Source organism: Schistocerca americana, chromosome X (genome assembly GCF_021461395.2).
Source record: "Schistocerca americana isolate TAMUIC-IGC-003095 chromosome X, iqSchAmer2.1, whole genome shotgun sequence".
Classification (NCBI taxonomy): domain Eukaryota; kingdom Metazoa; phylum Arthropoda; class Insecta; order Orthoptera; family Acrididae; genus Schistocerca; species Schistocerca americana.
Genome location: NC_060130.1, coordinates 967,984,578 through 968,010,074, shown reverse-complemented (window position 1 = coordinate 968,010,074; position 25,497 = coordinate 967,984,578). Strand labels below are relative to the sequence as shown.

The following is a 25,497-nucleotide window of genomic DNA, read 5'->3' as shown; positions in this document are numbered from 1 at the left end:
GCTTAACTTCGTTGATCTCATGGGAACCGGTGTATCCACTGTGGCAAGACATGATAACACTAAATACACCTAAATTTGCCAACATCATAGCACATTCGCTCATTAATAGGGCACCAATAAGAAGTAGCTCTTGTTACGAAGTCTGAGAGATCGATTTGATAGGAGATCAACATGAGACCACAGCAATAATATGAGGAGAGGTAGTGGGGAAAAGTAAATCATTAATACTTTATGAATATGATGGAAAAGATTTCTGGCTATATCATGTTCATATTATTTTGTCCGTCCCCTGTACAGTTTGTAGCATAATTCGCAAGAAGCACTGAATGCAGGATGAAGTGTTTGACCCTTATTGAATTTAATGTTATTTGTAAAAGTGAGAAAAATAAAAGTACATAAAATGAAAAATCAACTTTCCCTCTGTTGTAAACAGCATGGTATTTCTGTTCCTCCAGGCGACAATGCAGACCTCTTATACCAAGAACTGTCACCCGATGATTTCTCTGGACGAGGTATACTTCAACCAAGGTTGGGTCAGGTTATTGTAAGGCTGTTCATGGTTCAAGAAAAAATTCATGCTTTAGAATGGATAGTCATGATCACATGAGCATTTCCTGCCATTGTTATATAAATACATGCAAAGAATATTTTTGTTGTTTTGTAGTTTGTGCATATGTTTTCTATGCAAATGGACTCAGAATGCAGTTACAGGTGCAGAACTTTGATCAGCCTTCACAGTCAACATTTGACCTGGTTGCACGATTTATTGCATGTCACAATTTTCTAAAATTGCACGTTCCAAAAACAATTTTTAAGCATTTTGCTCATCAGGATTGATACTGGACTATAATCCAGTTTGGTTATTGCATTGTTTTCAAACCAGAGTAGCTGCATGTATTGCCCTTCCTCTCAGAAATTGTTCTCAACTGGATGAAACTTTTTCATCGAATTGTTCGGAAGCATGCAAGCAATGTGGGTATGTGCATTCTGCAACAGAAAGCATTACCCTGTGGATAAGAACAAGCACGTGTTGTATCCCGAAATCCAAGTCTGCACTAGTTCTCAAATGTTCATTCTTTTCATTGGTACTGAAAATTAGTTGATGTCTTTCACTATGGTATCAGATATAAAAAAGACTCTTCCTTGTGGCAGAAGATACATCTCATCCATCTAATTATTTAATAAATTCTGCTTGGTTCAGTATATGGTCAGCTTTTGAAAGAGTGAAATAATGTAATCATATTGTTTAATTTGTGTGTCATTTTAAGAGGTTTGTTGTGACATCAGAATTTTGTTTGAAAGATTTGTTCACACTACCTTCCTGTAATTTTACAGAGTAACTGACATAATCATTGTGCAACTCATTTTTATGAGTTAAAGTGAGTATGAAAGGGGAAAGTATAAGTGATGGTATTATACTAAATGCAGTGAAATTTACTGAAAAGTAAATCATAAGAATTATAAGCAATATGTATATATACTCGTATTATTGCCTATGATATCTGTGAATTGCATAATAATAACCCTTATCAAAGTAATTAAAGTGTTCTGTATTTATTCTTCCTTGCTGTAACTGCATTTGTTAAACAGTTTGCCCCCATGTGATTCAGATTACACCAGGGTTGTTAGTTTGCATTATTTTCTTTTCATTTTACTCATATTTTTCCTTTTTATCACACACACACACACTCTCTCTCTCTCTCTCTCTCTCTCTCTCTCTCTCTCTCTCTCTCTCTCTCTCTCTCTCACACACACACACACACACTCACTCTCTCTCTCTCTCTCTCTCTCTCTCTCTCTCATTCTGATTTTTCATATGTGGTATGGTGGTCTAGACTAATAAATATAAGAATGCCTGGGGGGGGGGGGGGGGGGGGGGAGAGATGGCTAGTATGGTGCGCAATAGGCTATATATATTATTTAATTGGATAGATAAAAAAATCTACTCACCAAGTGGCAGCAGAACACACACATAAAAGAATGTGGAGATTAGCAAGCTTTTGGACCCAGTGGCTCCTTCTTCAGGCATAAGGGTTCAAGGGGAATGAAGAAGGGTGAAGGAAAGAGATTGGAGAGGTCTAGGAAAAGGGGTAGATTTTGAGAAAGTCACCCAGAACTGCGGGTCAGGGGATACTTACCATACGGGATGAGAAGGAAAGATATTGAATTATGTCTCAGTGATTTTTGTAACTGTAATATTTGGTAACATTTCATTGCATACAGTACATGTCCTTTGAATTGTCATATTCTTTATCTACATTTCTGTGTCTCAAGAATAAGGGTCTATATGATTTACCTGGCTTTTCTTAGTTTCATTGCGTTTTCTTCGTGTGACTGTTACAGCATAACCTTTTTCTGTTCACTGATGGTCCCAAAAATTTTGAATGCAGTACAGTATTATGTCCTTCAAAATCTTCTTTGCTTTCTGAAACTGATTTCTTTGTACATATTATGGCATAGTTAACTAATAAAACTGTTTCTCTTTGATAGTCCTCCTTGTCTACATACATTTCGTATCTCTCTGTTTCTTTTATAATGTGTATTGCTGTAGTCCATAGAAATCTGAACAGCTGTAGCAAACTCTTCATCTAGCATTCAGGCACAATTACAGGTGCTAATTAATATCCAGCTATTGTGGTGTTTGATACCACATTTTTTTGTCCACAATGCTCAATCATGTTGGATACGCTTCAGTCTGTTGTGTTCACTTGAAAACTTTGCACTTGCTCTAGGATGATTTCCCATCTCTCTCTCTCCCTCCCTCTCTCCACCTCCCCCCCCCCCCCCCCCCCCCTCAATTTAGGGAGTAGTCTTTTCTGTCATACCTGTTGGTTATTGGCTTAAATCATTCCGGACACTTCATAATATTTCTTTTTCTTATTATACCATGTAGTATTTCATAATATAGTCCTGACTTGGCTTCAGTGTGTACATGTTATGGGTCTTCAACTAAAGCTACAATATGAAAAAGACACGATTTGCTTTCTATGAAATAAACAGGGAAAGAATTTGGCGATCAACTGAAGTTGCTTAGGAAACAGTGGAATGATTTTTGTAGCTTGTTATGATAGATTCCTTTTTGTGAAAATAATTAATGAACTGACTATTGCACTTTGATGTTTCTTTCATTCCTCTCTCTTCCTTACAGACATTATATTCACTCACATTATAGTCATCCGTTGATCATTGTAAATATGGTACAAAGTATTATGTGATAGTTTACACTAACTACCACCCAAAAGTTTTCAAATGTTCATCACTATTAATTAAGATAAGTTTTGGGTGTGAGACTTTATGAACAAAAGACAAATATAGAAGAAAATCTGCACATGGCTGTGGTCTTCAGTGTAAAACTCAAAATGAAGAAAACCAAAGAACAGGTAGAAATATACTTAAAAGACACAGGTACAAAAAGCGTTGAAATGCACGTGGATCCATGTTTCTCAGTATTATTCGTACACTCCTAAGTACATAAGTAATCTGACTTACAATGATATTTTCAGTAAATGGAAGTCCTGCATTGACAGCAATTTTCTTGATGTAGTCTGCACCGTCTGAAAGTCTACCTGCCATGCAGGTACTTGATTTTGGTCTCTTTAATTAGTCTAGTGTGCGTGGTAAGTATTCCAAGACTTACATGATTGTTCTGCCCATCTTACTTCTGTGCTGAAATGTATTGCTCATACTAATCTTTTATATATGCATGCTTAATTGTTTTCAGTGTTAAGCAAATGGCTTTAATGCATGTGCTTCATATGAAAATTAAATTTATTCTACAGTCAAATGTGGGAACTTGTTTATTTACTGATTTATGTGCTCTGGTCATTATTGTGCTGCAGCGACTATAGTGTATACAGCAGCAGTAGTTCTAGTGGTGGTGGTGGTGGTGGTGGTGGTGGTGATAGCAGTAATTATTTCTATTTTTATTATTACACAGTCTTTAATTGTATTGATACTAAATGAAATGTGATACTCATATACTGTAAATTTAAGTCATCATAGTCATGTGGGAATTTAAGTCATAAATTTAAATTTTGCAACACACTAATCTAAGGCAGAGATCATCATTAACCCCTTGTCAGTGCAGAGTTGTGCATTTAGAGCCATAAACATCTCCATGGAAGCCACATGACTTGTAGAAGAATACTGCAATACTATTTGTGTATGTTTTCTATAACACTGCAACAGCCACTTCTTAAAGTGAAGAAAGTGTTTGACCAAAGCTTATAGTACATAATTATATTAATATTATCATTAGTTTGACCTACATTTTATCAAAACTGGTGAGGAAACAGTCATAGATAAATTGCAGAAATTCCTTTTGTTTGTGGTGTTGATTGGTCCTCAGTCACATGCTTATTTTTGTTTTTAGGTTTTGCTTGCTTGCTCTTTGGTGGTTCATTCTTATTCCATACCAGATTTCTTACACTCTTCAGAAATCCCATGTGCTTACCTTTCTTTCTCATTAATATCATTCCTTACCCACTGTCTTCTATTGTGCTCTCCAGGTACTTGAGACTTCCCTCTTTGTTCAGTACTTGCCCTATAATGCTTAAATTCAGTACTACTCTAATTCCTCGTTGTCACAACCACTTCATACTACTTTGCAATAAATTTCAGTCCATACTTTCCCACCACTACTACACATACATTTAGACTTTCTTAGACCTCTCCATTTCCCAACACCATTTAATTATCTGAAAACCCCATTGCTTTCATATTTTCATTTCCTTTTTGCAGTTGCATTCTTGCCATTATTTCATCCATAAGGGTGTTCAGAAATAGTAGAGATAGTGTACTCCCTTGCTTGAACCTATTTTTTCTGTTCGGATCAGTCTGTCTTCTCCCTTCCTACTTTTACGCAACTCACACATCCTTGACACATGACATTTATTCTTCTCATACTCGGACATGCAATTCCCATGTTCACGCTATCAAATGCCTTGTCATTGTTCAGGGACATTATTACTAAATCATTACCATATTTGTAGTCTCTCGCGAAGCAGTATTTCATGAAAAGTTAGATCTACTGTCGACTTTCCTGGTCTAAACCCATATTGTTCCTCTCTGAGTCTTCTTCCTCCTAACATTCGTACTCTCTTTTCCAGGATCTTCTCAAATACCATGGCAGCATGGCACATCAAAGTAACTCCCCTACAGTTTTAACAAAGTTTCCTGCCGATCTTCTTAAAAATTGGCACTATGATTACCTTTTTCCAGTCTTCATATGACCTTTTCTTCCATTCTGTTCTCACAACCTGATAGAAACACTGCACTCCAACAATACCACCTATTTTCACTATCTCTACACTTAGTTCATCCAATCCACGTGCTTTTCCTCTGTTTGTGTTGTTTATCACATCCTCCACTTCTGTCCACATTAGGTACAACTCAGCATTTTCTACATCCCCAGGCTCCTCATTTTCCTCTTCCATGTTTCCATTAGAGGTTTTTGAAATATTCCTTCCATATCTCCGTGATTTCCTGTACATTCTCAACTTCCTTTCCTTCTTTATCGATTTTCCTGACATTTTTCACAGTGTATCTATTCTAAGCTGTAACCATTCCATAAAGGACCTCTTCTTACTCCCCTGACTGTCATCTTCCTTCATATTTGCTCACTCTTCCATTCATTTCTTCTTATCCACTACTAGAACTCTCTTAACCACCTTCTTCTTAGCATATTCTCTTTTTCTTTCCTCTGTTGTCTCTAGCAATCACATAAAGAATGCTTTGTTTTTCTTTGCAACTTCCTCCCTTACTCTATTTTTCTAGCAGGGTGTTTCTATCCACCTTTTTTTTATCAGTTGTTCTTCTACACATTTTTTCTGCTGCTTCCACTGTAGTTGTTTCAAATCTTCCGCTTTCCTCCTCTATTGACTGCATGTAATCCCTTGCCACATTGTTCCTTACTATTTTAAGAAATTCTTCTTTGAATTTTTCTTCTTTCAGTTTCCACCCTCTTGTCCTCCTTTCGTTTCTTTCTGCCCTCTTTTCTTCTTTAATCCTAAATATCACTGCTACAGGTCTGTAATCACTGTCTAGGGCTTCAGAAGGTATTACCTTAACATCTGTGACTGTTCTCCTTGTGTCGTGGTCACATATTCTGTTGTTTACTGCAGATTCACTCAAGAAATATTGGCTACACCACATCACCTTAAAACTTCCCTTCTTCTTAAACCAAGTGTTGCCCAAAGCTAGTCCATTTCTTTTGCCTCAGTCTAGCAATTATTTTCCTTCCTCAGTTCTCCTTCATGGTTCTTCTACTCCCAATACTTCCTCACGCCATTCTTGCCTTCTCTTTCCATGCCCATGTGTGCATTCAAATCTCTCCTTATCACAATCTTCTCCCCAGTGAGTTCTCTCAGCATTTCCTCTTCAAGGTCCTCCTCTTTTTTAACAGAATCTCCTATTTGTGGTGCATACACTTGCAGTGTTTCTTTTTCTTTCCATTCACATTTTTCTGTGACTATCATCGTGAGACTTATTCCCTTCACCATCTCTTTCAACACTCCTCTCATAACTAATGCCGCTTTGTGCCTCCCTTCTCCCTCATTTCCACTCCAGTGCAGCCTGTATCCACTCTTCTACTTTCTTCACCTTTCCACCTGGTTTCTGACAATCCTAGACTATTCCACCTCCTTCTGTTCATAAAGTCCACTGCTAGTCCTCCACTTTCCCTGTCAGCATCTGTTTGTTCAATTTATGAAATCTTAGTCCTTGTGAATAGGTGGGTAATCTCCCATTTTATCCATTCTTAGAAATCTTGTTCCAAGTTTGAAAACCTTATTTTATCCACTACTGGCTTGCTGGCCCTATCATAACTGAATTTGCTATTGGAGTTTTCCCTCTAACCTTTTTCTTCTGTGGGGGGTATTTTATTTCCCCTCCTATCTTTCAATGTTCCACTGCCTTGGGGTCACATATCAGATGCTTTGAATCAAGATTGCAGCCCGTCATTGTATAATGATTTTTTCCCCCCAATAACTTGCTTTTGAGTTGTTTAAGGTGCAGCTTTAGGTATTTGGTATGTGAAGTGGCAGTAAATACCAATCATCTGAAGATGAGTCCTCACTGGCTTAAAATCTAGATAATGGAAGAATATACATATAATATTTTACAGAAGCATTGCAATATTAGTTGTGAAAGCCCCTGCTGCAGTTTGATAGCCCAAAGAACCAGCATATGTGACTATGTCATCCATATAGTGATCTGCGGCATTGTGCAGCAGAAACATCCTCTTAAACGGGTTCTTGTGGTATTTCATCTTGACAGCCTCCCATAACCTCATAATATTTTCCTGTGATTGTTTGCTCTTCACAAACATAATCTGTTAGCCCAATGAGTGTTGGGTTTTAGCCTTTTTTGGTGATGGTAAATCCACATGTATCCACTGCTTACTTTGCTCCTTTGTTTCAGGATCATAGTGATACACTCAGCACTTGTTTATTGCAATTTGGAAGCTGAAGAAATCACTTGCACTGCTCCAACACAGCTGCAACATATTCGCTGCTGCCTTGAATGAGTGTGAACAGGAACAGAACCCAGTGAACTGTGACCTTTGTCAGTTCCAAATGTTTTGCAAGATGCTGAACACTGATGTGTTACTGATTTTCACTATTTTCACTGTCAACTCAATTGTGATATGCCAGTCATTGAGCACCAGGTCTTCTCCTTCTCTTGCAGTTGCTGGTTCTTCATTTAGAGATGGTCTGCCACTTCGTTTTTCATCATTCAGATTAGTTGGACCACACTGGAGGCATCTACATCACCTAACCAGTGTTATATGATATTGCATTGTTGCTATAGACTTCTACCAATTTGGCTTTGGTTGTTGCAACTTTGTTGTCCTTCAAATGAAGAAAAAGAGTTATCTCCTATACTCCACTTTATCAATGGGCTGCACCATTTTGATTTAGCTCCTCTAACAGTGCACTGTGGTACTGTGGCATGGGAATTTCAGTGTATACCAGAACTGCAGGAATATATCTGCAAACAAGCAAACAATTTATTACATAACTTTATTTTTCAAGGTGATAATTAAGACTTTATGATTACCCCTCATAAATGACTGGCAACTGTTGGTATACCTGAAGTTTCTAATGTCACTTTTCATTATTGTTTTTTCTTGTTGACTTGTATTTCATTTACCAGTGAGTAAGCTGCATATTTCCTATGTCAAAAACATTACAATAATGATTAGTTGGGCTGCAAACTACTTTGCTGTTGTTCATAACTTTCATAATCAGATGTCTGAAGTCAGTATTTCTGTATAACAAATGCCCTTTTAGTAACATACTACACAATTGTGAGAGTTTCTGAGAAAATGGATAGTGTCCAAGAGGACCGAGTGAATGACAGCAAAAACCATACGTAAATCCAAAATGACAAGCCAAAAGGAATCCAAAATATGAAAGCAAAGTACTAAAAAACCACAATAGCAAACAGAAAAATAATCAAAAGTGAGTGAGTAACTGTGTGGTAATAGTAACTGTGGCAACTGAAAAGCTTCAGATACATCAACACAATTGGATCAGGAAAGTGCACACACCATCCTCCTAACTTACTTCTGCCAGACGGTCTTGCAAGTCAAGGGAAATCCATTCCTGCTGTGGTGCAGCCATGCAACCAAAAAATTCTCAACAGTCGACACTGGTACACTCATCTCAGTACTGATGCCAGAGTCTAGTAACAATACCAGTGCTCTTTCACCTAACATCACTAAAAGTTCACTATCAACTGTTCGTATTGCATTAATATTTATTATTCTTAAATATCTTATTTTTCAGCATTTTTTTTCATTTAAATACATGGAACCCTATAGAAGAAATAATATTCACAATAAAAAAGTTAGTGGATCATTCAAAACAATTTTTCAACCTTCTTACAAAGATCATTTGGTCATTCCAACTGCCTAGTCCATATGAACTGATTTTATCTATCAGCATTACAAATTATTTGCGTAGATGGGGAAGTTTAAACATTTTTAATATCTTTAGTGTAAAGGCATTTAAACATCCTAATGCTTTTGGCATGAACAGCCAAGCAGATACAGACAATATATGAAGAGTATATCTGAAAATGGATGTTTCAGCATGGTAGATAAATTTGCTGTAAGAGGAAAGGAATGATTATTAATACAATTTAAATGATTTAATCCTAAGTGTACTAGTCAGAGAATGATTTGAAAAAGCAAAAAGTTAACTGATCAAACTGATAGAACATCTTGTCTTCTGTAACACTATTGCACAGCATAGCGCAGAAATGTACTGCATACGATAAAGTTCACAGCCTAAGTCATTTCTCAGCCCATGAAGAATGATATTTTCAGTTGGATTCGTGGACTGTAATATCAGTTTATCATATTTCACCTTTAACTATGCAGAATGTTGCTAAAAGTAGACTGAACGAGATACATAACCCCCCCCCCTCCCCCTCTCCCCATCTTCTCAGATAGTTACTATGAGCTTTTGCCTATGAGATTTGATGCAGGAAAACTTACTTCCATCAATTAAATGTCACTGATTCTTAATTGTATCACATAAGTATCAAATGTGGTGATTTTTTATTACATGTGTCACTATTAGTTGTTATGTTAAAGCAGATTACGCTCCACCACGACCACCGTTGCCTGGAGGGGAAGTTCCACCACCAAGACCGCCTCCACCTGAGACAGATGATGAAGATGATATGTTTTCACATGCTCCTCTACCTAATCAACCTATTATGGTAAGTATAGCTATGGTGTTGTCACTCTCATACCTTCACTGACATAAATTATCAATGTTATATTCAGTTAAATGTGAAAACTCTTTCATGCATGTGTTACATGCACTGATATCTTTGAAAATTGCAGCTCCCAGAGTGAATCAAATGAATACAAACTCTGAGGTTGTATGGTTTAGTGTATAAGCAATAGACTATTAAGATGGGATATGCCCTCTCTTGAATGGTCATACAAAACTGAGTCAGTAAATAACCTGCAGAAAGTAAGTGTCAGTATATCTTAATGGCATCAGAGAGAATTAAATCAGTGTGTGAGTTGAGTGTAAACTGGGAATTACGTTGGGTCTCCAGGAACGGGTTTTTGATGTCGTGACGTGTCGACCTGAGCAGAGAATCTTATTACAATATGTAATGCATATGTGAAACAAGTGAATAATTGAGGCTCATACAGTGTGATGAGTGGGCACTCAATCGCACAATATGTCTATGATGTGGGATTGTCTGCAGGACCATATGACTTTGTATTGCCACTATGCTATCTTTTGCACGTTTAATGTGTCTGCTCCACTGAACATAAACCATAAATGGGAATTCAGGTGGTGCCTCTCTGGAATGCTCAGTTTCTGGACGAGTCCCACAAACTTCAAAGTGACAGACTACATTGTTGAGTGATTTAGCAAACAAACATTAGCTGTTAAAGTTTGAGGTACCATTGAATATGACAAAATTCTTAAGGCTTTTGTGGCCACTTGTTGGCAAACTGTCTATTTGCTTTTGTCTCGGGTTCTTCGGGCGATGTTCGTCTGATGATTTTACTGACTTTTCGCTAGCACGAGTGGCTGTCACTGTCAAAGCTTCACCCTCCACTGCTGGTGGTGAACTGGAGCCGAGCTCGCGGCCGCAAACTATATGTACCTCGCACACCAACATCCGAGGGCTTCTCCACGGTCATTTCCGGTGCAGTTCTCCTCTTGCTACCTACGATGATCATTCGGTGCAGTATGGGAAGCCAGGATCCATTTACCTTAAGGCTTTCCTCTTTCTTGTTGAAGGTGTTCCCGCGTTTGTGCATTTCTATAGCTTCTCTAAACAAGCGGTTATGGTAGTGTTGAGGAGTAATGGGTACTCCACAAATTATATTGAAGTGTAACAGAGCCAATGTTGGGTACGGCCTCTCTGCCATACATTCCCAGAGTGAAGGGCAGAATCGGCCGTATTTTGCACAAACACGGCGTAAAGACAATTTTCAAACCGTCAAGGAAGATCAAAGACTGTTTTAGATCGGCAAAGGATAAAAGGGACCCACTTGCAATGTCGGGAATATACTGCTTACCATGCACATGTGGAAAATTTTATGTCAGAATGACTGGAAGATCAAAGAACATTTCAGGTTGTGGCAGGGGCGACAGCCGATCAGTTCCAGTCATTCCACCAAGAAAAGATACATGGCTTGTGTTGTCTGTAGTTCAACCATGCCTAGACGGTCAATACCATGGTTCGATCATGTCTGCATTGTCACTTTGTACCAGGAAGGGCTCTCAACAAGGGAAGTGACCAGGTGTCTCGGAGTGAACCAAAGCGATGTTATTCAGACGTGGAGGAGATACATACAGAGATACAGGAACTGTCGATGACATGCCTTGCTCAGGCCTCCCAAGGGCTACTACTGCAATGAGTGACCACTACCGACGAATTATGGCTCAGAGGAACCCTGACAGCAATGTCACCATGTTGAATAATGCTTTGTGTGGAATGGGCTGCATGATGTGCAACTTCACTCCTGGCATCCATGGCAAGGTCCATCTTTGCAACCACGACACCATGCAGCGCAGTAGAGGTGGGTCCAACAAAATGCTGAATGGACTGCTCAGGATTGGCATCACCGATGAGTGCCACATAAGATTTCAACCAGAAAATCGTCAGAGAGGTGTTTAGAGGCAACCAAGTCAGGCTGAGCGCCTTGGGCACACTGTCCAGCTAGTGCAGCAAGGTGGAGGTTCCCCGCTGTTTTGGGTGGCATTATGTGGGGCCGACGTACGATGCTGTTGGTCATGGAAGGCGCCGTAACTGTTGTATGATACGTAAATGCCATCCTCCAACTGATAGTGCAACCATATCGGCAGCATATTGGCGAGGCATTCGTCTTCATGGATGACAATTCGCGCCCCCATCGTGCACATCTTGTGAATGACTTCCTTCAGGATAATGACATTGCTCAACTAGAGTGGCCAGCATGTTCTCCAGACATGAACCCTACCGAAGATGCCTGGGATAGTTGAAAAGTGCTGTTTATGGATGACGTGACCCACCAACCACTCTGAGGGATCTATGCTGAACCGCCATTGAGGAGTGGGACAATCTGGACCAACAGTGCCTTGATGAACTTGTGGATAGTATGTCATGATGAAGACAGGCATGCATCAATGCAAGAGTGGATAATATGTCATGATGAAGACAGGCAAGCATCAATGCAAGAGGACATGCTACTGGGTATTAGAGGTACCAGTGTGTACAGCAATCTGGACCGCCACCTCTGAAGGGAAGTGGTAGTTGTGTACGACTGTGTAATTGTTAAGGTACATAAATAATGAGGTACTGGGTTTCCTCCCAAAATCCTCGTGTTCTCAGTCTCTGCTATCCCACTGCACCCAAACTCTCCACCCGCTATCCCACTGCACCCACACTCTCCACCCAGCAGTCTTCCCTACCACTGCCTGTCACTCTCTCCACATCATCATCATCATCATCATCATCATCATCATCATCATCGTCATGTTCTGCACAAATTCAGTGGATCCAGTGCCCACGTGTCGCATTCCTAGCTCGTGTACCTGCTGCGTGTCCCTCCCGCATTCCTATCCAACACCTGTTGCCTCCCTCCAGGGCACCAGCTACTCCTCACCAATCGCTCCTCTCACTTCCCACCTCTATATCCCTCTTCTCACCCCACCCGACACTACCCTTCATCCCAGTCCACCTGCTGAACTGCAGTTTGCCATTGTATGTTAAGCCAGCAGAATATAGTTGTGCAGAGGTGTGTGTTTGTGTGTGTGTGTGTGTGTTTGTGTGTGTGTGTGTGTGTGTGTGTGTGTATGCACGCGTGCTCATTAAAAGACTTGTCCGTAAACTAGCAAAGTTTTCATACTTTCTTGTGTGCCTGTCTACGACTCCATATGTCTATTGTTAGGTGAGTGATTTCTTTACTCCTAAATTATGTATATTCTAAGATTTGATTAGAAGGACGTCTCTAACTGAGCTTCAAGTAGACTCAGATAGTTCACCACTTCAGTTCTAAGTAGTTTTATTGGTTCAGTCACTACTGGTTTTGGCCAGTTATAAGCTCATCTTCAGGTGTACAAGAATACAAAAGGGAAAAATGAAGAAGCTATAATAAGTTATTGTATAAGGCTTAACACTTGTATGTTATAATAATAGAAGGGATTCATTATCCAACTATAAATATTAGGTTGATACAGGTTAGTTAGAATGAAAACACAGGTATTGCACCAGACAGCTGTAAATAACCTAAGGAATGTTAACAGTCAAAGGAAGAAAAACGGAGAGAATTACTAAGAACACATACCGAACAGCGTTAGATAACTTATACCTTGAGGCACACACTGTGAACACTAAGCTGCGGGCAGGTGATAGCCATATGTAAAGCTGAGATAGGAAACAGCCACACGCAAAAATAAGTGACGATCATATTACAAGGGAACATGAAGCCAACTAGCGGTGAGTAGTCACTAGATGGCATCACCTTCCCTTGTAATATGACAGTCACTATTTTTCGAACATGGCTGCCTTCTACCACTGTGTCATTCCATACCTCAGCTTTACGTGAACTATCACCTACCCACAGCCTAATGTTCAGTGTGCAGTGGCCACATGACTTAGGGTGTAAATTATCTTACACTGTTCAGTGATGTAATCTCTTATTCTAGCTTCTTCATTTTCTTTTTGCGGTCTTGAGTACGTGAAGTGGTTAATTTTCTGATTATACTATTTACATTCTGCCAGAACTTTCCTTAGCAAATGTTGTTATTGCAAGTTTTTGGACATTAAGAGTTTACCACATCTCAGATCATGAATCCAATATTCTTGCATATCTTGAACATAACACTCTGTACTTAAAAAGACATAGTTTATTTAAAAAGTAAACAACATTTTTCAAATGGGCAGTGGGCTGTGAAAGTGATTATTATTTTCCAAAGATTAAGTTAAATTATTCTGTAGCCACAGTGTTCCCTAGATTAATCCCATAGTTTAGTTTTGTTCACAGTAATAAAGACTTTGTGGTCTCCAGAAGTCTGTGGCCATGAAACTCAGTGTTGCAATTAAATAATGAAAATCAAATAGCACATATTTGATACTCTTCCTAAATAAAATTATTCACAACCTCACAGAATTTTTTTTTAATCATTCTGTCTTTTGAATCCCGCAGGTAGCAGCTCATGGACTACATCAAGAAGTCCGTCAGTGGTCAAGTAAAGACAATGACATTATTGCAGCTGCCAAGAAGATGGCAGTATTGATGGGGCGTCTTAGTAAACTGGTGCGTGGGGAAGGTGGCAGTGGCAGCAAGCGGGATCTTATAGCCTGTGCCAAATCAATAGCTGAAGCCAGTGAAGAAGTCACGCGCCTTGCCAAAGAGCTTGCCAGAGAATGCACTGACAAACGAATGCGCACTGTAAGATAGTATTTTTCTTTTTATTATTTTTATCATATCTTGTTATCCTGGAAATGTAACTCTCCTAACTCATGCTAGATCTGTCCTTTGTATAAAATGGAAAATTCAGTTCATAAAATTTAAATCACAAAAGAGACAAAGTCTGGTCAGTTATCTTAAAGGGACGGGGGATGTAATTCCCATCACTAGTGATGGAAAGACATAATAGTTCACGGCACCCCTAGTTTTCAGAATAATAGCTTCCTTTTTCAAGTATCAAAAGGAAATGTGTTGGTGAGGTTGGATTGGAAAAGGTGAAAGGGTGGGGGGGGGGGGGGCAGGGGGTGCAGGTTATTCATCAACACAGACTAAGAGGAACTACCCACCATTATTGACAAGAAACAGATGTTTAGATGAATGAAAAGGCATACAACAACATAGGTGAAAATGATCGTATGTTAGCACACACTGTGCCACTTACTGTTTTGATATAATAGAAAGGACCAAGTAAAAAGTAAATTTAAAAGTGGAAATAACAATAAATAGAAAGAAATGAGAAAGAGGGGACAGGAGAAGTATGGTGGAGTCCACATACAGGTGGTGTATAAATGAAGAATAAAAATGAAATAAAATTCCCTCAAACACAAATATAAGAGGATGATTGGGTTAGACTGTTGAATAGTAAGTCAAGGAAGGGTGAAAGGTGAGAATATATGTTTGGGATGACGTTCCCATATCTGGAGTTGAGGGGAAACAGGTGCTGTTTGGGGGGATGCACATTTTGTGTGTGGTGTAACAAGAACGCAGGTCTCTTGAGTCATACTGTGGTGAATACTCAATAACTGGGTACGAGGCTGACTGTCCTTTGGTTCTCATTCATTTGTTCTCACAGTTTTGTGGTCATCATCACTATATCAAAAACTGAACAGTAAATATGTATAATCTGATAAGCAAGAAGAGTAGTTTCCTGTCTCTAATGCTGTAAAATTTGTCAGTGGTGAGGCTTGATTTGGTGGTAATTGGTTGGTGCATTGGCCATGCTTTACAGTGGTAACAGTTGCAAGTTGCAAGGGTAGGAAGCTTGTTGTGGGTGTATAGATGTGGGAATACCATATTATTTGGCAGATGGGATCATGCTGGTTCCGATAGCCATCACCCTGATTTGTGATTCGGTCTGATCTTAAAAAGTGAAGAAGTTGTGGGTAAGGATGAAGTTTGATAGTGTGACAATGAAATTCAGCTTTCAAAGACATTCAAGTGCAGTGAAAGGCCATATGTATGTGACATGTTGATGTAAGGAAATTATTACATCAACGGTAATGAGATTTCAGGTGGAAGGAAGATGGAAATTAGTTTGTAATCCTCCTGAAAGTGGTAATTATATTTTATAGTGAATGGAATGCCATGTTTAGTAGGAATCTGCTAGTCTACCAAAGCTAAGATGTGTTCATAACATGTGTTCAGTTGGTGATTGAAGTACGTAACTGTGTGGATGCTAATGTGCTGGTGGTGTCAACACCCCCCCCCCCCCCCCCCCCCCTGAGATGGAAAGTACAGTTGCACGTATGAGGAAGGGTAAGAAGTTAAATGGAAACAGATTTGAAGTATTGTGAGGGTCCTAGGGTTTTAAGGATTTTCTGCAGCTCAGTCTGAATGGAAGGAGTGGGATCATGAGGAACAGTGTTTTGTATCAAAATGTCAGCTAGCTGACACAGCCAGTTTGCTGTATATTCACCACAGTCAAGTATCTCAGTAGTGGAGCCTTTTTCCATAGGGAAAATGATAATAGATCAGTCTGATTTCAGTTTACAAGTGGCATGGATCTCAGCTGGAGTAAGGTTTGAGATTTTGGAGAAAAATTTCCACAAGAAATGGGTGACTTTGTTGAAAGTGAGGAGTTCCTGGAGAAGATGTCTTTTGGGGGTAAGAGAGATGATCATCCCTTTGGAATTGGTGCTGGAATGGTTTCGAGCAAATTTCAATGCTTCATGGGATTTAATGATCTGATGAAGCAAATTATTCATTCAGGCTCTAGTAAGTGAGAGAGATCTGTAACTAGGACAGGCTGGTTAAATTTGCAGAATGAATTTTTTACTCTGCAGTGATGTGTGTACAGATATCAAACTTCTTGGCTGATTAAAACTGTGTGTCAGTCCAGGACTCAAACCCGGAACCTTTGCTTTTTGCAGTCAAATGCTCTACCAACTGAGCTTCCCAAGCATGACTTACAACCCTTCCTCACACCTTTGCTTCTACCAGTATTTCAACTCCTACCGTCAAAACTTCATATGAATTTTTCCTGGTGTAACATGTTGGACTAACACTCCCGGGAGAAAGGATATTATGGAAACATGGCTTAGCCACATCCTGTTGGATGTTTTCAGGACGAGTTTTTTACTCTGCAGCGAAAGGCAAAGGTCCCAGGTTTGAATGACTGTCCAGGAAACAGTTTTAGTTTGGTTAAATTTGTTTATGGGATTGACAGATGGGTGTTTTGACGAAGTTCTTTCTAAACCAGAAGGGCATCTGTATTACAGGCTTGGAATCACATAGGAAGTGAGCAGTTGAGGTGTGATTGTAGATCTGGTGAAGCTTGGGTGGGAGATGTCTTTGGGTTGGGAAGTTAGTTCAAGAATCCAAACTGGGTTTGCCGTCTAGGAAGTGGGGAAGAAGTTGAGGACAGTTTTGTGGTTGGTGGTTGTGAGAGAGCGTTACTCTCTTGCATGGTATACAGGATGACTGACTGCAAATCGATGTCCCATTCGTATACATTGAGTGTGACTGAGAAGATCTGAGGACCCTTGCTATTAGCCCAATCTCACTCCTTTCCTTTATTCATGTTTATTATAATTGTACATTATTTTATACACTCCTGGAAATGGAAAAAAGAACACATTGACACCGGTGTGTCAGACCCACCATACTTGCTCCGGACACTGCGAGAGGGCTGTACAAGCAATGATCACACGCACGGCACAGCGGACACACCAGGAACTGCGGTGTTGGCCGTCGAATGGCGCTAGCTGCGCAGCATTTGTGCACCGCCGCCGTCAGTGTCAGCCAGTTTGCCGTGGCATACGGAGCTCCATTGCAGTCTTTAACACCGGTAGCATGCCGCGACAGCGTGGACGTGAACCGTATGTGCAGTTGACGGACTTTGAGCGAGGGCGTATAGTGGGCATGCGGGAGGCCGGGTGGACGTACCGCCGAATTGCTCAACACGTGGGGCGTGAGGTCTCCACAGTACATCGATGTTGTCGCCAGTGGTCGGCGGAAGGTGCACGTGCCCGTCGACCTGGGACCGGACCGCAGCGACGCACGGATGCACGCCAAGACCGTAGGATCCTACGCAGTGCCGTAGGGGACCGCACCGCCACTTCCCAGCAAATTAGGGACACTGTTGCTCCTGGGGTATCGGCGAGGACCATTCGCAACCGTCTCCGTGAAGCTGGGCTACGGTCCCGCACACCGTTAGGCCGTCTTCCGCTCACGCCCCAACATCGTGCAGCCCGCCTCCAGTGGTGTCGCGACAGGCGTGAATGGAGGGATGAATGGAGACGTGTCGTCTTCAGCGATGAGAGTCGCTTCTGCCTTGGTGCCAATGATGGTCGTATGCGTGTTTGGCGCCGTGCAGGTGAGCGCCACAATCAGGACTGCATACGACCGAGGCACACAGGGCCAACACCCGGCATCATGGTGTGGGGAGCGAACTCCTACACTGGCCGTACACCACTGGTGATCGTTGAGGGGACACTGAATAGTGCACGGTACATCCAAACCGTCATCAAACCCATCGTTCTACCATTCCTAGACCGGCAAGGGAACTTGCTGTTCCAACAGGACAATGCACGTCCGCATGTATCCCGTGCCACCCAATGTGCTCTAGAAGGTGTAAGTCAACTACCCTGGCCAGCAAGATCTCCGGATCTGTCCCCCATTGAGCATGTTTGGGACTGGATGAAGCGTCGTCTCACGCGGTCTGCACGTCCAGCATGAACGCTGGTCCAACTGAGGCGCCAGGTGGAAATGGCATGGCAAGCCGTTCCACAGGACTACATCCAGCATCTCTACGATCGTCTCCATGGGAGAATAGCAGCCTGCATTGCTGCGAAAGGTGGATATACACTGTACTAGTGCCGACATTGTGCATGCTCTGTTGCCTGTGTCTATGTGCCTGTGGTTCTGTCAGTGTGATCATGTGATGTATCTGACCCCAGGAATGTGTCAATAAAGTTTCCCCTTCCTGGGACAATGAATTCACGGTGTTCTTATTTCAATTTCCAGGAGTGTATTTATTAATCGTTTACTTAATCCCACTGTCTCCATATCCCAGGCTTTTGTTCATCGCTCTTCCTCTCTTACCCTTTATTTGTATTTGTTATTCTTCAATTGAATTATGAAATCTACATTTACTTCTCAGTCTGTATGCTTTGTCATCTCTGAACTGAAACTGGCATAGTACATACAAATGCATTATATTTTGACTACCTACAGTTCTGATGCCTCAGCCTTCATCTTTGCCTCCCTTCTTCTACAGCGCAGGTGTTTATAAAATGGCAGGACACTAATGCCTGACCTCTCACAATCAATTTCTCCCTCCTCCCTGAAGAAGGAACCCATCGTTCTGTGGTTTTTATCAGCAATGCTCTGAGTGGAGCCTCAAGAACACATGCATTGACTGACTACATGTTCTGTCCCAATGTAAATAAGTTCATCCACAGTCTATTAATATACTCAGCCAAGAAAAGAAATATTTTCTTTGGCCTCTTCTATGTTGAAATCGTTTTGATGTAGGTGTCTTTTTGTAAGTCTCAAATGTGTCGGTAGTATATCAGGTAGACTTTTGTAAATTTTGAAGGAGAGTGGGCACACATTCCTCACACCAGAACAAGAAAAAGCCTCAGATAAATCATGTCCCAAAATTCTTCATTCTTGAGTTATTAATGAAATGATATTTCGTTTGAAAATTGTGTTTGAAATACTGTTATTTCTTTTATAGCCACTTAGTCTCTAATTAATTTCACTATTTCAACTGAATGTTTGCATCATGTTATGAAATTTATTGAAAGTTGGTAACTTCTTTTCTATGAAAGGTTTGTTTATATCAAGCTTAGTAAATTTTTATAGTCCTAGTAATCAAGTGAAATGATATTTTTTAACTTTTTTGGTCATGTAATTAACCACAAAATCTAGATGATGATGATGATGCAAAAATGAGCCTGGGATTGATATTATAATTGTGGTAATTAGAAATGAAGCTAACAATTGAAGACAAAAATTTTGTCTTTGAAATGAAGTGGGTTTGAGCACCATAGAAACTGCTGGGTGAAAATTTTTTTGTACGCAACTTTTCTGCAATAAAAAAAGAAACAAACATAGATGTCAAACAGTATGAAACAAAAAATGAAATTTGAGGCACAAGTCATAGACACCATTAATCCTCAGTTTGAGAGTCTTGTTGATCTTTTCTCTTGGGAAACACATGTAAGTTATATCACAGTCTTGAAATATATTAATTATTCCTAATGTCAGCCTTTGTGTTTTCAGAACCTCCTTCAGGTGTGTGAACGTATTCCAACAATTGGGACACAGCTGAAAATACTTTCCACAGTGAAGGCAACAATGTTAGGAGCTCAAGGTATGACTCTGTCTGTTGTATAACTAAAATTCAAGTGGAAAATTTAGATCACATGGTTAAGAAAGTGCAAGCAAAATGAAATACTTGTAAGTCATTTCATACAGCAAAAATTTTGGTTTTAATTCTGAGCTGAAAAGATTGGAAATGAAAGTAATACAGTGTGTTCCAAAAAGAATGCCAGGATTTTGAACAAATGCTACAGAAAAACTGCTCAAGATAATGAAACGATTTAAGTGTCAAATTAAAATTTTCATACCTCAATATGTGTCAGTGCAAGCTCCATTTGTTGCTCTGCAGAGATCAAGATGATACTTGATTTCACATCATGTGTGTTGTAGCATCTCTGGCATTAGTCATGATGGCTGTCGAAATTTGCTGCTGCATTTTCAAAATTTTTCTTCATCGACATTGTTCTTTACGTAGTCCAAGAAAAGTGGGTACAAAGTAGTAAGATCAGGACATCTGTGTAACTTGGTCATAAAGTAACCTACACCACACGTTCACTTTTAGTGAATCATGGACGTGTTTGTGCACGTTAGGTTGTTCTGAACCCCATATCTGGCAATTGTGATGATTAATGCAACCATTTGATGGAAAGTTGCTTTATCTGAAAACAGCACTTTTTTTTAAGAAAATTTGGATTACCATCAATTTCATTAGTGTTAAAATAGCAAAGTTTGTATGCTTACGCTAGTCGGTCAGTTTTCTCTTGTCTAATCTGAATTTTGTAGGCATGCAACCATAACCTTTTATGCATGACATTGAAGAGTATTGTTTAGGTATCTTTAACTGAGTACTTCATCAAGCAAGAGTTGTTTTCGGGCTTCTGGTACAAGATTGCCAGATTTCTTCAACTTTGTCTTCAGTTATTCTCGGCCAACATGATGAATATCCATTCAACGCACTCCCTGTCTCTCGAAACTGGTTGAACTATTGATGGATAGCTTTGTCATCGGGTGCATTTTGTCCTGAATAAGTTTCACAAAAGCGACACTCCACACTAATAGTTTAAATAAACTCAGTGTATCAAAGAACACGCTGTGTCTTCTGTTTCATTGTCAGCATTGTGGTGGCACACCAGTGCTCAATTCCTTTGCCCATGTCAAGGTCAACATTTGGCCCCATACAATACGATAAACAAAAATCACTTATTTGATCTCCAGTTTAACAGTTTTTCAGTAGCACTTGTTCAAAATCCCAGCAATCTGTTTGAGACACCCAGTGTAATACATTGGGGAGAGTTTTGTGTCAACTATAAATAAATGGACCACATTTGAGATGTCATGTATTAATGGAAACAAGGAAGCTTTTGGTTTAAGATGTGTTCATATTTGAGGTTTCCACATTTGTTTTCCTGTGATGTTAAAAACTGATACTGCTAATTGATCATATCCATAGTATCATCGTGAATACAAATTTACCAGTGCAATATTTATACTCTTGTTATGGCCTGCAGAAATGGAGTTATAAATATGCGTCAATCATTTACAAGAGTAGTTCAAGAAGTACCTGTGTTTGAAGACAGATATAGTTGCCAACAAAAGATCGTATCGCCATCATGTGCTGCCATTCTTGGCAGCCATTCCAGTAAACTGTACTGTGTAGTTTTCACCAGTATGGAAAAAGTGCAGATCCATTCAGTGATTCACTTCTTGAAATTGGCTACTGCTCATTGGAACCATACACCATCATTGACAACAGTTAAATATTTGTTTTTAAAAAAATGTGGTCAAACATCTTTTTTTTAATCACTTTCATAAGAAACATCCAGGATGCCTGGTAGGTAAGGTTACTGAAGAAAGAGTAAAGGAGCACGACATGATTCTAGAAAGGTGCGTGGCTTGATTCTAGACGATCATCAAACAAGTGTACATGACCAGTAGAGCCAGTGTGCAGACATGAATTGCAATTAATATTTTAAATGATCGTCAGATTGATGAATGCTGTCATTACTAATGGTACACAACAAGTAGGTGCAGCTTCCAAAGTTGAAGCTGTGGTTATAACAATTTAAGCATAATCAGAATGACTTTTGTCACATTGTCACCATTCATGAGACCTAGATTTGTCATTATACTGTGGAAACTGAACATCAGTCAAAACAATGGGTTGCTTGTAGGTAGTGAATATGCTGCAAAGAAGGTGAAGACAGCACCACCAGTGTGAGAAGTTATGGCAAGTAATTTTTGGGATGCAAAGAGCATCATACTCATAGACTTCTTAGGAAAAAGAAAAATAGTCACTAGACGATATCAGTCTGAGATATTTTACATCTTCAGTGAGAAATTGAATTAAACACAGCCCCCTTGGACAAAGAAAGAAGTGCTGTTTTTCTATAACATTCATGTTTTGCATGCTAAGTGGCTGCTGCGGTTCCTTTCAAATGAGTGTATTTTGTCAACAACAAACATTATGAGACACCAGATGAATTACAATGCTATTCTCAGAATCCCCAGTATATTACATAACTTTGTGAACTGATATCATGCATAGCCGAGATGACATACTTTTGGCCAAGAAACAATTTGTGCCTGAACTGAACTGCCCCAAACTTCCAACTGTAGGCCGTTAAGGAATGGACCTATGCAAAGAAAATCAGCTTAAGTATACATTATTTACTTTGTTATTCAACAATTACGGAAAGGGGAGTGCTACTCACCATAAAGATGACACGTTGAGTTGCAGATGGGCACAATGAAGAGACTGTTATGCATTAAGCTTCCTGCCAAAGCCTTCATCAGAAAAGAAAAACACACATGCATTTATACAGGCAAGCATGCCTCACACTTGCGTGACTGCTATCTCTGGATGCTCAGGCCCTACTGGAACTGAAACACGTGGAAGGGGAGCAACAATCTGTAGTGGAGCAGGGAAGGGACAGCGATAGCAGGGTACAAGGGGGGAAGAGGAAACAGTGCTGCCTGGCAGAGTGTGCAGGGATTAGAGTTGTCAAACAAGAAAGGCTACCTGATGCAGTATCGGGAGACTGGGGAGGGAGGGAAGGGGAAAAAAGGGAGTGGAAAGGAAAGGAGTAGAGAAGGGGAAAAGATTGGCAGAGAGCAGTGCCCAATGAGGGTGAGGGGACTTCAATTGGAAGGAGGTGGTAAGACAAAGGAGGCTGAAATTGTTGGGTAGAGGGTGTGGGGACAGTAGGTTACCATAGGTTGAGGCTGTGATAATTTTGGGAGCGGAGAATGTGTTGTTAGGATAAATTCCATTTGCACAGTTCAGTAAAGCTGGAGGATAGAATCCAGATGGCCAGGGTTTTGAAGCAGCCATTGAAATCAGGCATGTTACGTAACAAGGTGGTGTACTTTGCTCATGGCCACAGTTTGGCAGTGGCCATTCATCCTGGTGGACAACTGGTTGGTAGTCTTACCAATATAAAAACCTGAGCAATGATTGCAGGAGAGATGGTACATGACAGGGCTGCCTCCACATGCAGCCCAGCCTCTGATGGGGTAGAATAAACATATGACAGGACTAGAGTAGGAAGTGTTGTGTGGGTCTTCCACAGGGATATGATCCCTGTCGCAAGGGATTGGGATTGGGAGTGGCATAGTGATGGGATTAGGATGTTGTGGATGTTGGTTGGGTGACAGAATACCACTTTAGGAGGGGTGGGAAGGATCTTGGATAGGATGTCACTCACATCAGGTCATGATGGTAGACATTAAAAGCCTTGACGAAGGATGTGGTTCAGTTGTTCCAGTCTGTGGGTTAGTGCCTGTCTGTGAATGCCTTCGTGTGGCCTTCAGCATACTGGGCAAGGAAACTGTCATTGCTGCAGATACACCATTCCTGGGTGGCTAGGCTATATGGGAGGGATTTTTGGTGTGGAAGGGATTGCAACTGTCGAAGTGCATGTACTGTTGATGGTTGGTGGGTTTAATTAGAGAGAGGTGTGGATGGAGCCCTGAGAGAGGAGAGTGCCGTGAGGGTGAACCTATGGCTGTGCCATAGATTTGTTTGTATACCTTCCCTTCAAAGGAGAGATAATTGTGTTTTAGAATATAGTTAGTAAATTTATCCATCTTGCACATACAACTGGGCACTTGCATGGCACCCTCCTATGACAACCTGCTAATGGACCATCTAGAGCAAACGTTCCTAGCTTACCAAAACATCAAACCCCTGATATGGTTCAGGTTCATTGATGATATATTCATGATGTGAGCTCAGGGATAGGACACCCTGTCCTCATTCCTTTACAGCCTCAATGCTTAACGCCGTCTCTCCCATCCGCTTCGTTTGGTGCTTCTCAACCCAGCATGCCACCTCCCTGGACATTGACCATTGCCTCTCTGAGGGCTCCATTGACAACTCTGTCTGCATTAAGACCACTAATAGTACCAGCATTTCAACAGTTGCCACCCTTTCTACATAAAAAAAATACCACCCATACAGCCTAACCACACGGGGATGGCATATCTGCAGTGAAACCGCTCCCTTGTCCACTAAGCTGCAGGTCTCACAAAGGCCTCCACAGACAGGCACTACCACCAGACCTAGTCTGCAAATAGCTTTCCTGTGCCATATCCCCCCACACCCCAAATCCTCCCACCATCCCCAAATACCAGCTACAAAGGAGTGTCCCCATCATCACCCAGCACCACAACAACTGAACCACATCTCATCATCAGGGCCTTCATTATCTATCATCATGCCCCGATATGACGGCATCCTTCCCACCACCCCTAAAGTGGTATTGTGTTGCCCACCCAACCTCCACAACATCCTAGTCCATCCATACACCACTCTCAATCCCAACACCTTGCCACAGGAATCGTGCCCCTGTGGAAGACCCAGGGCCAAGACCTGCCCAATCGACCCACCCACAACTACCTGCTCCTGTCCTATGACAGGTTTGTCCTACACTATTGGAGGCTGGGCCACCATTGAAAGCAGCTATGTCGTGTACCAGCTCTGATGCAATCATTTCTCAGCTTTTTACATTGGTATGACTACCAACTAGCTATCCACCAGGATGAATAGCCACTGGGTCACTCCATACTAAGTCATCCAGAGTCCTACACCCACTTGTCACAGATGTTTATGAAAATTTATGTTTGAATTGTACACATATTAAGACAAGTAAATTATTCCAAGTTTCATCCAATTCTAACAAGTCACTGTTTAATGTTTTAGGCTAATTGTATTTCCAAACGTGATTGAGACGTAACTAAAGCCTGCTGGCTTTTACAGAATTTGAAGCAAAATCATTAGTTTTGAAGTTTCCCTTGGAAGTTTCACTGTTTTGTTCTAGATTAAACACTGAAACTGATAGATCTACAAAATTCCAATTTATAATGTTCATCCATATTGAAAAACTGTACTGAAACTCAAAATATTGTTAATTTCAAAATTGTGATGTAGGCATAGAAAATAATGAATAGTTAAAATCTCTCTCCAGATAACCCAATACAACCATATATTTTCCAAAACAGCATGAATTTACCTTTCA

At 40.5% G+C, this 25,497-nt stretch overlaps 1 protein-coding gene across 2 annotated transcripts in view; it reads left to right on the top strand.

The window, feature by feature from the left end:
* Positions 1 to 25,497, top strand: part of LOC124555714 (vinculin) — a 298,529-nt gene that overhangs the window by 232,836 nt on the left and 40,196 nt on the right. For both annotated transcript variants that reach the window (XM_047129722.1, XM_047129721.1), the window contains exons 18-21: positions 456 to 512; positions 9,605 to 9,729; positions 14,171 to 14,416; positions 19,943 to 20,033. In XM_047129722.1, the coding sequence (XP_046985678.1) occupies positions 456 to 512; positions 9,605 to 9,729; positions 14,171 to 14,416; positions 19,943 to 20,033 (519 nt within the window). The remainder of the gene's footprint in view (positions 1 to 455; positions 513 to 9,604; positions 9,730 to 14,170; positions 14,417 to 19,942; positions 20,034 to 25,497) is intronic.